At 46.0% G+C, this 14,876-nt stretch overlaps 1 protein-coding gene across 12 annotated transcripts in view; it reads right to left on the minus strand.

Moving 5' to 3' along the window:
* The window catches only part of AKAP13 (A-kinase anchoring protein 13), a 231,743-nt gene that overhangs the window by 131,790 nt on the left and 85,077 nt on the right, over positions 1 to 14,876 (minus strand). For all 12 annotated transcript variants that reach the window (XM_060282929.1, XM_060282936.1, XM_060282930.1 and 9 more), the window contains one exon: positions 6,833 to 7,129. In XM_060282929.1, the coding sequence (XP_060138912.1) occupies positions 6,833 to 7,129 (297 nt within the window). The remainder of the gene's footprint in view (positions 1 to 6,832; positions 7,130 to 14,876) is intronic.

Genomic DNA, 14,876 nt, shown 5'->3' on the forward strand with positions numbered 1-14,876 from the left:
AATGACCAAAGACATCTGGTCTTGGCAAAACATATAGGCTTCACTCTCCTCCCTCTGTTCTGTGTACAACACAGTTTAGCAGTATGTGTACGCATCTTCTGGATGACACCTAGCAAGGTCCAAAACAGGATGTTCCTTACCCTATTCTCTCCCCATGGTTGACAGACACCACCTGATAGTTTGATAAAATTAAGTCTGAGCTGATAGGATGTTTTAGTCCTGCAATATATATATATATATATATATATATATATATATATATATATATATAGACACACACACATACACACGCAGGTGGCACTGTGCGTTAAACCACAGAGCCTAGGGCTTGCTGATCAGAAGGTCTGTGGTTCGAATCCCTTTACCTTTATTTATATATATATATATATATATATATATATATATATATATATATATATTCTATTTTAGTTTTGAGCTGGTTTTAACGTATGTGCTTTTTTTTGCAAATTGCTTTGAGTTACATTTAGTTTAAAAGGCAGGGGGACTAATACGTTCAATAAACAAATAAAATCATCTTGTCTGTCTCAGTCTGTAACCAACTTGAAAGAACTCATCTGCACTATGTGGCATGTATTGTACAACATTTATCATCTCTGCATTTAGAACTCCTGAGGACATTTTTTATTAATAATGGTAGCATTATAAATGATGTTTGCTTCTGCTACCGCATAGCTCGATAGAGCACAGCTGCAGCAATTCAATCAAGCAAAGAGATCTGGAAGAGCACCTTGAGCGATAATAGCAGTGATTTATGAGTTTATATAAAACAGGTTGGCTATGAGACCCACACAAGAAGTTTCCAGTGAGAAACCACAACTCTTTCTAGTTTGTCAATGTGGTCTCAAGCGTACAGGTATAAGCCAGGACCGTGTGTTTACTTTGCTATAATGGCAATGATGATGATGATGATGATGATATAGTGGAACCTTGGTTCGCGAACGGCTTGGCTCCCAAACAAATCAGCTCCCAAACGCTGCAAACCCAGAAGTAAGTGTTCCGGTTTGTGAACATTTTTCGGAAGCTGAACATATGACACAGCTTCTGCTTGAGTGCAGGAAGCTCCTGCAGCCAATCAGAAGCCGCGCCTTGGTTTTCGAAAGGTTTCGGGAGTCAAATGGACTCCCAGAATGGATTAAGTCTGAGAACCAAGGTACCACTGTAATAGGAAGCTTGTGCTCACTTCTGCGACCTGTAAAAATATATACCAAAATGGCATTTTTAAAAAATCTGCTTCTCACTATTTTCCATCTTTTTTGGTAAACACAGGGAAGGGGATGGGTGAGTACACAAGAAACTAAAGACGGGTAGTACCTTCCAAGTCTTGGACTTTCTATACCACGAAACCAAGTACAGTGGTACCTCTACTTACGAATTTAATGCGTTCCAAACGCACATTCGTAAGTCAAAAAAAAAATGTAAGTCGAATCCCATAGGAATACATTGGGAGAAAAAATTCGTGGGTCGAAGCAACCCTATCTAAAAATTCGTAAGTAGAAAAAATCCTATCTAAACTGCATCCAAGATGGCGGACAGAGCTCCATTCGTAAGTAGAAACATTCGTAAGTAGAGTTATTCGTAAGTAGAGGTACCACTGTAAGTATAACTAATCATAGGAACATAGCAGCATACAAAGCTATCTTACACTGAGTTACACCCAGAGCTGTTTTTCTAGAAAAAGAGGTTCCAGAACTCACCATGAATGCCTCCCTTGTTCTCTTATAATGGCAATGGCACCCACCTGAGAGGTGCCAGAGTTGAGTTCCAGCTAGAAAAAAAGCCCTGGTTGCCTTATTAGTCCATCTAGCTCAGTATTGTCTCCACTGAATGGCAGAGGCTCTCGGGGGGGGGGGTCCAAGGAGGGGACATTTCCAGCCCTACCTGGAAATGCCTCTAGAGCAGGCATGTCAAACCTGCGGCCCTCCAGATGTTTTGGCCTACAACTCCCATGATCCCTAGCTAGCAGGACCAGTGGTTGGGGAAGATGGGAATTGTAGTCCAAAACATCTGGAGGGCCGCAGGTTTGACATGCCTGCTCTAGAGGCTACATTTCTGGCCTTCTGCATGCAAGGCTGAAGCTCTGCAACCTTTCCATCAATGGAAGCTGATGGGAGTTGGAATCCAACCATTTCTGGTACCTGGAAGTGCCCTGAGATTTACAGGTATACAGGCAGTACAGTGGTACCTCGGTTTATGAACACAATTGGTTCCGGAAGTCTGTTCATAAACTGAAGCGTTCATAAACTGAAGCGAACTTTCCCATTGAAAGTAATGGAAAGTGGATTAATCCATTCCAGACGGTCCGCGGAGTACTTAAACTGAAGCGTTCATAAACTGAAGCAAACTTTCCCATTGAAAGTAATGGAAAGTGGATTAATCCGTTCCAGACGGGTCCGCGGAGTACTTAAACTGAAATGTTCATAAAATGAAGCATGGGTGTAATTGGTTCCGGAAGTCTGTTCATAAACTGAAGCGTTCATAAACTGAAGTGAACTTTCCCATTGAAAGTAATGGAAAATGAATTAATCCATTCCAGATGGGTCTGCAGCGTTCATAAACCGAAAATTCATAAACCGAGGTGTTCATAAACCGAGGTTCCACTGTATACAAATTTAATAAATAAATAATGCCTATGGGCAAGAAGGAATTATATAGCAGAAGTTTGGAGTGCTCTGCCCCTCATCTGTGCCCAGGCATAGAAATACAGAGAATTTCTACAGGACAGGAATTTATTGTCCCACCTCAGCAGTCCAGTAATTATTATTTTTTGGGAGATTAGTAACTTTTGCAGGCTTATAATTATTGTCCTACTTCTAAACATACCCTCACAACCATGAGGTCCAGAAGCAGCTTGCTTTGTTTTTACAATTAAAGACCAAGATTGTCAGAAAGCTGGGCTCTACATCCCTCACGGGTGCCACAAACTCCTGGGCTCCTGGAGGCTGTCCCATTTGGGCGAACAGAGTACTGCCCCCAGAAAATTCAGCCTTCTTGCTTACAGTCACTCCAGTATTGCCCCTTGTATAACTCAGCAGGGAGGACGGTGGGGACAAATGCAGAATCAGTTGGTATTGCTTGTCATTTGCTGCAGATTCACCTACAGTTGGGACCCCTGCCTTCTGCCCTACCAGCCTAAATGGGCACCAGCAACCATTACAGACATCTGGTTGATTAGGACATCTAAAAAATATCTAGGTTGCCACTAAGGTCATGAAGAACATCTCTCTTGCTACCTGGGGCTCCTAGAACATTTCACCAGCTCCTAAATTTTGCAAACACTTTGGGCATACACATCGTCAGAACATAAGAACCTTGTTTCAGTGCTTTGAGTCAAACAGAATTTGCTGTGTGATTCAAAAGCACTTGGGCTCCTTAACCTGTGCTCACAAGCCAGAAAGGGTTCCTGGGTCCTGGCACGCCTTCCCAAGCATATTTGAATTAAACTTGGCAGGAAGCCACTGCAGCCTCACCCCGATAAGAGCCGAACAAGGAATCAACACCTTGTGCGCTTGGTAGCAGGTTTCAAACACACCTGGAACCGTTCAGAGAAAGGAACGCAATTGATCTTGTTCAGAGGCAATATTAATTTGAAGACAGGTAATCTGTCCCTGTCCTGGCTAGAGATGCTGGGGACTAAACCTAGGGCCTTTTGCGCGCAAAGCAGATGCTCTACCACTAAGCTACTCCTTCCATATCCTGCCTCAGGGTCAGCTCAATAAATTTTGGCACCCAAGGCAAGCCACAAAATGGTACACACACACCAAGCCAGGGAAGAAGCGGAGAGTGAAACTCTACATCAGGAATGGGGGGGGGGGTTTGAAGATCTACATGCAATGTGTTGCTTGGGGGCCGCATCTGCTGCCCTGGTGGGTCCTGCAACCCAAGGTGATCGCCTCACCTTGTCTCATGGTAGGGCCGGCCCTGTCCTGCCTCCATCAGCAGCTCTGAACTGCAGGTGGCAACGTTCTACATGCAAAATCACTTTTTTCACAACACAAGGGATGAAGAAATCCACAGGCACAGAACCAGCTTTCTGGTGGCATTTAACTCCGGGATTAGCTTCCAAAATCCTTTCTAATTCTCAGGAACCAGAGCAGATCCTTTCAGTGGCTCTTTTCCAGCCTTTCTGATCATGTTCCAATATAACCTTTGCAGCTCACTTTCTCAGCGAGTTGAAATCTGGTCACCGGGCAAGTCTTACCAAAATAAAAACTTAGTTGGTCTTTAAGGTGCTACTGAAGGAATTTTTTCATTTTACTTCGACCCAGACCAACACGGCTACCTACCTGTTTCCAGATACCATTAGCTTAATCTACAGCAAACATGGCTTCCCCCACACAAATTTTATGTGCAATTTCCCCGTGTAGCTATTTTTCTCTTCTTGGGGCTTCAAACACTTTTCTGCACCCTTCTTATGCTATTTCTTACTTATTGCATTTATTTCCCTACTTCTCTCTCCCCCCGGAGCTCAAAACTGTGCTCATGGTCTTCCCACCTCCTTGTATCCCCACAACAAATGTGGATTGAGTGCAGGCCCCCAAACATGCCCAGGACCCTCCTACACCACACAGGGATCTCGTGAACATAAGAAGAGCCTGCTGGATCAGGCCAATGGCCCATCTATCCTAGCATCCTGTTCTCACAATGGCCAACCAGATGCCTGAGGAATAAACCCTTAAGTAGGACCTCTGAGTACAAGAGTTTTCTCCTGCAGTTTTCTGCAGCTGGTGTTCAGAAGCATCATTGCATCTGTCTGCCTCTGAAAGAGGGGAGGTTGTTTTGTCTGGTGAGCAAAAATGCTTATGCTGATGGAATGATCTCCTGTGTGTGTGTGTGTGTGTGTGTGTGTGTGTGTGTGTGTGTGACACTGAATTCCACCTAAAGAAATAAAGCAATGTGGCTTAAGTTACCGTATGTCCATTCATTTCAATATGTCTACTGTAACTTGGATGCAGCCCATTGACTTTGACATGCTCAGTGTGATTTTTGGCTCTTGAACAGCAGGATCACACTCACACATTGCTTTGAGAAGCCCCTCCACCCCACTGTGTGTCTGAAAAATCTTTTGTTATGTGGCATGGAGGGGGACTATTATCAATGCCAAGCCTAAAGCCCCCCCCCCCCCCCGCTCGCCTACCTGCCCGGGTATATGAAAATTGCAGGACTCTTTCAAGCCCTGTCTCCCGTCTCTTGGAAGCCCACTTCCACAAGAAGAGGGGATGGCCAACAGCTTAGGTGGTTTTCAAAGACAAATTCAATGACTACTAGCCAGGATTGCTTTGCATAGCCCCGAGTGTCGGAGGGAGCATGCCACTTGTTACCACTTTAAACAAAAAACCCTGCAGTTTTCCAAAAAGCATTTAGATGGAAAACAAAAGTATGTTCTTGCATTGGATGTTAGCTTTGGAATATTTTGCCCCTGGCTGTACCTTATTTCACCCACCGCCAACCACATTAGTGGGCCAGAAGTGGAAATGGTTAGCTGGTTTTCCAGCCTGTCTGACCTCTGCTTGTTCCAGCAAAAACCACTTCCTCCCCCCTATTTCTTAAGTGTCGAGTGGGAGGGAATGTTTATAGAGGGAGAACAGTGAGATAAATGTACACATACTCCCATAATCTCATACATGCACCTCATTCTCCAAGCGCTTATACCCATGCCTCCAAACAGCACCACTCACACACACAAAACCGAGGTCTTGAAGTGCAGAACGCATTAGAATAGAAAACCAGAAATGTTGGTGCCTTTTCTCTCTATGGATATAGTCCTCAGAGTGGTTAAGTAGCCAGTCCCTCTTGGCAGGGAACTCTAGAAACTATAGCTCTGCGAGGGGAATAGAGGGTCTCCTTAGTGTTTAGCTTGAGGGAGAATAATTTCTGTCCCTGAATGTGGAGGCATATAGCTAGTAGCCGTTGAAGCCTTATCTTATGTTGCAAGAGCTCCTCAGCAGCTGAATCGAGATTTCCTGGAAATTGGAGGTTTTACATGAAAGTGCTGTAGTTCAGAGGGAGAGCATCTGCTACGTATGCAAAAGGCCCAAAGTTCAATCTTAGCAATCCCCTGGTAGGGCTGGGGAAAGACCCCTGCCTGAAACCCTGGACAGCAGCTGCCAGTCAAAATACATAATAGTGAGCTATTGGTCTGGTCCAATAGAAAGCAGCTTCCTCTCTTCCCAAGTTTGAAAGACGAACGAGAGGATGTGGAGCACTCATGGGTGGTTGATTATGTAGTGCAAGCACGTCATGGCATGCGGAGTGGTTGAGCTTCAGTTTCAAGAAAGCCCACTGAATGCAAACATTGTGACCACTCAGAAACAATTGCTGGTTCAACTGCGGCCGCTTTCCTCATGTTTTCCTTGTTTGCATAAAGAACAAATGGTGGTTACTAGTATACAGTAACTCGTGAGCAGCAGCCACAGGGTGGGGGGCAGGGAGCGGGGGGGGGGGGGAATGGGAAACAGCCAGGCAAAAGAATCAACCACCATTTAAGAGCATCCCATAGTAACCTGAAGATTCCCCACATATTCAAAAGGAGGAGAAACAGCACAGAGCACAGAGGTCACAATCCCAATTCACCGCTGAAGACATTTTCCACAAGCCATAGAAAGAAAGAAAGGCAACTGAATGGAATCATTTGCAGGAAAACTGAAATAAAAAGCTCTTTAAGAAAAAAAAACCCAATATCAAAGTCCCATTCAAATATTAGTGTCCAAAACTCATTCAGGTATTTTGATTTAGATTGTCCGCTCTACCTTTTGATTCAGTTCCATTTAATTTGGCAACATGGATATAAAAGGCTCTCAACAAACCAGCTTACCATTTGCAGTGTGGTCTGCTCCCAGCACATTCCACCCAGCGGGCAATTTCAGATGACGGAATGCCAAAGCCACTTTCTCATCCAGGAAGTCCACATCCCCAGCCGGCGGCCTGGACTTGTCCAGGAACCTCGTGAAGTTCAGAGCCTGCTGGTTGCCAGCGCAGGTTGCCAAGAACTGAGCTGCGTCATAAGCTTCATCCTGAACAAACTGCAGGCTGTCCTCTGCCACCACCAAGAGAGGTGAGCCTTGCTTGAAAGCACAGAGAGAGACTTTCACCGTCTCGCAGCAATCGTGGCCTGTGGAACAAGAACGGACACAGCTGAGTCTCCATCTGCAAAAAAACCCCTTTCATTGCACCCCAATTCTACTCCTAAAACCACATTGCAGTCAATTATTCCGCCATAGCATCTACATGATGGATTCAAATGCTGCTTAAACATTGTACCAGCTTCCTTTCAGATTTGTTCCGCTATGGGCAAAGAAAACCATTGTGGCAGTCCCATGCTTATTAGTACTGAGGAAGAATCTCAGCTTGTGCACCACAATGTAATGAGCGTGGGGTTAGACTAAATGGGGTTTTGTGGTCACCTCCAGTCCTGTGATTTTAAAGCGGCAAGATGGGATTCTGTAGGAAACGAGAACCACAAAAATTATCAAAACACTTCCTTTCTTAAGTAAATAGCCTAGCCAGGTCTGTTAAGTAACTGTTTTGTAATTAAGCTAGAGAAGGGTTCCCATCATTCCTGACCACTGGTCCTGCTAGCTAGGGTTGATGGGAGTCGTAGTCCAACAACTGGAGACCTAAGTCTGGGAAACTCTGAGCTAGCACATTGAGTTGCTACAGACACTAGATAGCTAGAGACCCTTCTAAAAGGTGAGTGTGCACACAGATCATTGCACTACAACTGCCAAGTGGATTTAGGTTTCTTGTGCAGGGGGAGGAGGGGCTCACAGGGCAGCATCGGTGCTTAGAGCATCAAACCAGGCCCTGGGAGACCACAGTTCAAATCCCCCACTCTGCCATGATATAGCACACTGGGTGACCGTGGGTCAGTCGCTGCCTCTCCACCTGACTCACATCACAGGGTTGTTTGTGGGGATTAACCACATACGCCTCCGTGAGCTTCTTGGGGGTGGAGGGATATAAATCAAAGAATTATAGAGTTGGAAGGGACCCTGAGGATCATCTTTTGCAACCCCCTGCAATGCAGGAATATGAAGCAGAAGCGTCGCAAGGTGGGTGTGGAGCACCCCAGGTGCCACCTCCGAGTAGCATTACAAAACGCTGTGCGGTAGTCAACAGCTGCGCGGCGCTGCTGCTTTGGCGCATGCAGGCTTCCCGCTGCCGAAATTATCCCCCCGCCGGCTCTCTCTCAGCTATATGGCGGCCAGCAGGTTCCTCATCGCAAGGCACATGATCTCCCCAAAAGGAGGTGAGGGAGGCGGATGAAGAGTGAAAGGGTGGCATGCAGATTAGAGCCCAACATCGCCATGCATTTTATTCTCTCTCTTTTTGGTGTGGGTGTGCAGATCTCAATTGCTGCCCCCTTTCTCCCCCACCCTGGCTGACACGCACTGATATCATGCCACCCCCCTCCTCTGGCCAAGGTGCTGGAGAGAGAGAGGTATGCATGAATGCAGCAGCGAGGCCATGCGCGCCTAGGCAATGGGATCCTTGGCGAGGGGCTTTCAAAAACTTTGCAGCTCTCTTTGGCCCACCTCCCCGGCCTCTCCGCAATCCCAGATCCTCACTGGGGACAGAGAAGGAAGCGGGTAAGAAGCTCTCACTTTAGCACCCAGCTACTGCTTGGAGGTAAACCTAGCTGCGGCAGTCAACAGTTGTGAGAGACGCTGTTGCTTTGGCACGCGCAGTCTTCCTACTGCCGAAATGGTCCGCCCGCTGGCTCTCCCTCAGCTGTATGGCAGCTGGCAGGTTCCTCGTCGCAAGGCACAAGATCTCCCCCCAAAAAAAAGCTTTGGCTCCCCCCCCAAATGAAATAGTGTTAAACCACTGTTGCAGGCAAAAAAAATAAATTCAAAGTGAGGGGGCGGTGACAAGAAATTTTCTGCACCGGGTACCACCTGACCTTGCTCTGCCACTGATATGAAGCTGTCCCATACAGGGATTGAACCTGCAACCCTGGTATTATCAGCACTATGCGCTAACCAACTACATGCAATAAATAGATAATAAATATGAATTTATGAGCCTAAGTACTTGAAGGGGGAGAGAGGTGGGGAAGAAAGAGTGTGTCTGGGGCACGTCTTTGAATTTAACCGATCAAGCAAGTTGTGCAGACCTAGGAAACACGTGACGAACTTCAAACAACATGCTGAGAGGTGGAAGTTTCAGATTTTCAGCACAGCCATTGTTCCATAATTGCCAGCCCAGCCCCCTTTAATAGTTAGGTTGGTGACTTATGTCCTCTGCAGGCTCTGTGCCCTCCCTCTTTCCCGTGCCCCACTGCTGCACTGACGTCACAGCTCCTTGTGCCAGAACAGCAGAGACCATTCACTAATTACTGGAAAAGTTGCTCTGCCCCATTACCTCAGTCTCTGACTGTGTGAATCAACTCTTATCCTCCTTTTCTCTTTGTTTTTAATTGCATAAATGGAGTTGGATCCCTCATCGCCCCCTTGCCACCACCCAGAAACAAGCTTGAAATTTACAACTGGCTTGCTTGGACAGTGGCAGGCGGGAATGTTCCTTTTCCAGCAGTACAGAGAAAAACTTTGCTCCCAGTTGAAGAGAAGAAACCCCACCACCGCCACCATCAAAGCTGAATTTACAGGCTCAAGCAGACGAGGAAGTTTTAAATAATTGTGACTTCACGAGCAAGGAAAAGGAAGCAGCTGGGGTTGTTCTTTACAGCACTGGCTGCATTTATTTGTTTAACCTAGGGAGAAAAACTCAGCCGCTTCGCTCCATAGTTTGGCTGGTTACATCTAAACCCAGAACTTTGGCTTGTTCCCCCCCCCCCAAAAAAACACCATAAGCAATTAAAAAAAACATTGGTTACAGCTTATGAAAGGTCTGGAGCCAGACAAACCATGAACCCAGGTTTGGTCACAATGCTAATCCAAACTATGGCTTAGCTCTGGTTAATATGGCAGGGAGGCGGAGCAGGGGAAGAGGGAAGCAGCCATAACTTTCTCACTGTGCACCAAACCATATTTTAGCTTCCAGTTATGTGTGAACAAGTATTATTAAGTGCAGGGGCAGGGACTCAGGTAGCAAATTGGGCTGTGAGAAGGGTCACACATACACACACATACCGGTACCTCTGCCTATTTTCACCAGTGAAATTCTGGGAGGGGATGCAGAACTAAGCAGCATCTGAAAAAAACCAGCTTTCAGAGACTTGGACGAGGTGACAAATTGGATTTGATCAGATCAAACGCATATCCGGCTACAGCAAAGGAGTTTAATGTGTTCCTCGAGGGCAACATGTTCAGTCCCTTTCAAGTGCTTTGATGTCCCCCCCTTCCCTTACAACTGACAAAGATTTGAGGCCAAGGGTGGGGGGGCAGGGGGGGGATAAGTTTTTGACTTTGGCAATTAGTTCAAAAGATCAGGGGAGCTATTCCATAATGAGCAAGCGACTCCAGGAGGCCACCTGTCACTTGAAATTGTCTGCCTAGTTTCTGCAATAGCTGAAAAGAGAAAAGAATTACGAACACAAAATAGCCCTTGCTAAGGCTTTGCACTACAAATGTAGTTGAATGCAGAACCAAAACCAACTTGTTGAAAACTGCATGACCCTCCACCCCACCCAAATATGGGGAATGTTTAAATTAAACCCCTAGCATTAGGTCTCCTGCACTTCCAGAGCTCTCCTCCAAACAAAATGCAACCCTGAGCAGAGAAGCTAAACCAGGCCCCCCCCAAACTGCAGCCCTCGAGATGTTTTGGCCTACAACTCCCATGATCCCTAGCTAACAGGACCAGTGGTCAGGGATGATGGGAATTGTAGTCCAAAACATCTGGAGGGCCGAAGTTTGGGGGTGCCTGAGCTAAACCAATGATTTCGCAGCAAGCTGTAGCTTTTCCTCCCATATTTATTTTCCCATCTCCGTCATGGCTGCTCTTTAGTGGAACGTAATGTTGTGTGGTGCATGCATTTTATTGTTTGTTTGTTTGCATTGTAAGTTCAAAGGACAAAGGTAGAACAGAATACAGCAGCACCTCAGCTTACGTTATCCTTGGGTAACGTAAACTTCAGGTTGCGAAAGCTGCAAACCCAGAAGTGTTTTGCTGCACGTGCATGCACAGAAGCAGTCCCTCCAGTTGCGAAAACCTCAGGATCCTACTGGAGCTCCGGAACGGATCCTGACCGCAACCGGAGTTACCACTGTAGATAGATGATCGATAGATGGATGATAGATAGATAGATGATAGGTAGATACCCTCCAATATGACAGATCCTCCAAGTTTCCCTGTTTTCCATGCCTTTCCCTAACTTGTAAATGTACTTTTGGCAATAAATAGTTAATTCCTCACTCTGGACATCCCATGCCTGTCAGCACTGTGAAACTGTCCGGTACTTGGAAAAACCACGGGTCGCAGCCAATGCTAGTTCTTCTCAGAGCAGACCAACTGAAATTTTTGCAAATGACTAACTTAAATTCATTGATTTGACTGGATCTACTCTGAATAGGATTAGCAATCAATAAAACACCATGACACTGCTTGATGATTTTTGCATTTGTGCAGCAGGGATGAGCTCCTGTTCCCCTGTACAAGAGAGAAGGGGCTCACCACAACCCCCTCCATATACACACAGTTGGGCTGAGTTTCACACATGAATTAATTTCAGAAGACCATGCCCCCCCAACTGTCTCTGGTTGATGCCCCTTCTCAGTACCCTTAAACTACACTTCACAGAATACTTTGGGGCTCATTAAAGAGGCATGATACTGCTTTAAATGCAAAGTGCAGATAGGGCCTTAGTGTGAAATGGACGTCAATTCTGTGGTCAGTTTGAGTGTTTGAACCCAATGGCCTATCTTTTGAGATAGGGAAGGCAACAAAAGTCTAGACAGGCAAACAACAAAAAGTGGCGCAGCCTACAGTTCAGCATTTTGGCTCGCGTCACGGTCAGCCGTTTTCCGAAAGGGTGGTAGCCATCCAAACAGGCTCCTTTATCATCAAGCTACATGGAGACAAAAACACTGCTGTAGCTAAACAAGTGGCAGCTGGAAGCCAAGCTCAGCGCATGACTTCATGGCCTGTCCAGCCAGGAGTGGAAGCCGGCCCATCCAAGAGCTCCTATTTTGAGGACTCGGATCTCACAGAACAAACAATGGGCGTTCAGCTCCAGCAGCTATTTTTAAGTTTCCATAGAAAAGGCAGGATAGCATTGCCTCTGCAGGCAACTGTGGACAGCAGCTCATCAGGACTGAAATCTGGGGGTGCAAATCTCAAAGCACTTTAAACTAGATTAGGCATCTCCAAAAAGCACCCTTGTGTGTACGTGCACCACACAAAAAGCAGTTTAGGACCTGAAAGGGGGGAATTTAACTTATTAAGCTGCATTTATTGGCCACTTAATGTAAAAGAGATGCCTCAAAGCAAGTTAGCATAAAATACAAAAGAGCTAAAAATCAGTTAAATGTCAGAAAACAAAACGCAAACAACAAAATTATTTTATTCAATAACACTGCAAAAATGGGGAATCCTGCCCCAAACATTTACCAGAAAAGGTATGGTTTCTTGACTTTACTGTAGGGGGTAAGCAACTGGTATATCCCAAGCTAAATCCAGCCCCATTAGAGTTCCTCCTTGGTCTCCCAGGCAACACACATGCACATATTGCTCCAACTGGACTGGTAAACTGTGTGTTTCTGGGCCCAATTCAAGTTGCCACTGTTAAACTTTAAAGCCCTAAATGGCTTGGAACTGGGTTGCCTAAAGGACTGCCTTTGCCCAAATAATCCTGCCAGTTTATTAAAACCAACCACTGAGTGCTCGCCAAGACAGTCAATTAGATTGGTGGGCACAATAGATAGGGCCTTCTCTGTGCTGGTCCCATAATTATAGAACTCCCCCTCCAATGGGCTGCACCCAACATTTTCTGTCTGCTAGTGTGAGAGAACTTGTGTTAGTGAACAGGTGAGTTTTAACGTCACACAACAGAGGAATCAAATGCAGAAGCTGCGCTAGTGGGAACTCATTGTGCAACAGACTGTGCAAGTGTGGTGTAGTGGTTAAGAGTGGTAGACTCGTAATCTGGTGAACCGGGTTCACGTCTCCACTTCTCCACATACAGCTGCTGGGTGACCTTGGGCTAGTCACACTTCTTTGAAGACTCTCAGTCCCACTCACCTCACAGAGTGTTTGTTGTGGGGGAGGAAGGGAAAGGAGAATGTTAGCCGCTTTGAGACTCCTTCCGGTAGTGATAAAGCAGGATATCAAATCCAAACTCTTCTTCTTCTGTTCATTATGCATCAAAGTCACCAGCAACCTTTGCATTCTCTTGTGCAACAACATTCTACTAGAGCAAAACATTTCACCAGCAGAACAAGCACCACTAAGTGACTTTACCTTAACACTAAATTTGATGCAACCCCATGAACTATCTCTTCAGTACAGGCCTTCAAATGTCAAAGAACCATTTGTTCTTGTGTGCCTTTTCTCTTTCTTTCTTTCTTTCTTTCTTTCTTTCTTTCTTTCTTTCTTTCTTTTAATGCCACTGACTTTATGTAATAAAAGTTAATGGTCAGCCCCTTTAAAGGGCCTTGTAAGAAAAAAAATTATTGCTCAACAGGGCTTCATGGTGCTCTTTTTTGCTTTTTTGGGGGGGGGGGGGAATGATGCTATGTTTCATACGAAAGGGTATTTTTTTATAATAAAAAAAAATCAAGGCCACATGACTGTTGCTTTCAAGTGACCATCTCTTACACAACTTGTTTACTCTTGTGGTCTCCCAGGACAAAGATTATTTCATAAAACGAAGCAGGGAAGAGAATTGTTTTTACAGCAAACATTTGAAAACTCACAAGAAATTGAGAGTGGGTTGCGCCCTGGGCAAAAATAGCGGAATTAACGTATTTATATTTATTAACCTAATTGAATGAGAAGATAGAAAGCATGCTGTAAGGGTGACTCCCTACAGGGAGCCAGCCCCCGTCATCCTAACGTCCACCTCGCCAAGCACAGGGAGCAGCAGTGGCTCTGAAGCAGCCAGGGGGGAGGGGAGAGACTCGGAGGGAGAGAGAAGCCAGCGTGCGGAACAATGGGAAAGCTCAGGGGAGGAGAGATGTAGGCAAGGGCTCAAGGATGCTGGAGAGCCCTGCCACCGCCTTGACAGGGAGGAGGCTGAGAGGGCATCGCTCCTTCCGGCGCAAGAGTTAAGGAGAGCACTGCAACGCAGGTCAAGGGGGAGGCGTTTTGGGGGGGCCCCGACTACTTTGCTGGCGTAAGGACAGATGTACGTCATTGCTGGATTCAGATTCGGAATGAGAGGCCATGTTTTAAGCTGTCTCTGCACTGTAAATACTTTGCACAATAAAAGTCTTTAAAGACAAACTGGACTCAAGCGGAGTTACTCTAGAGTAGCCACGTCGACCCTCTGACACATGCTTTTTTAAAATAAAAAAAAGCCACAGATCCTCATAGGCAACTAAGTTAAGAAGGGTACAGCTGCCCACACAGCCTGTTCCTTGGGCTAAGCAACCACAGAGACACCAGAGGACACTTGCTTAGGTATGGTTAAAGGGCCAGGAGAGCGCTGGAGATTATGTGCTCCCTTACGCTGCCCCATTGCTTCCCCAGCTGAAGTCGCCCCATCTATCTAAACCACAGTTGATGTTCCCCAGCTACACATCATTTTGCCGGGCTGGAATGTGTCCCTGAATCCTGATAACGCCTCTTGCTTGTCAGGGAGGATGTGTATAGAGACTAGCCTACTGTAGAAGGAGGAGAGTTCAGATTTGATATCCCGCTTTATCACTACTCGAAGGAGTCTCAAAGCGGCTAACATTCTCCTTTCCCTTCTACCCCCCCCCCCATTTTGACTCTGGTGCTGCTCACAAACTGCCATG

This window comes from Zootoca vivipara, chromosome 14 (assembly GCF_963506605.1).
Source record: "Zootoca vivipara chromosome 14, rZooViv1.1, whole genome shotgun sequence".
In the NCBI taxonomy this organism is placed as follows: Eukaryota; Metazoa; Chordata; class Lepidosauria; order Squamata; family Lacertidae; genus Zootoca; species Zootoca vivipara.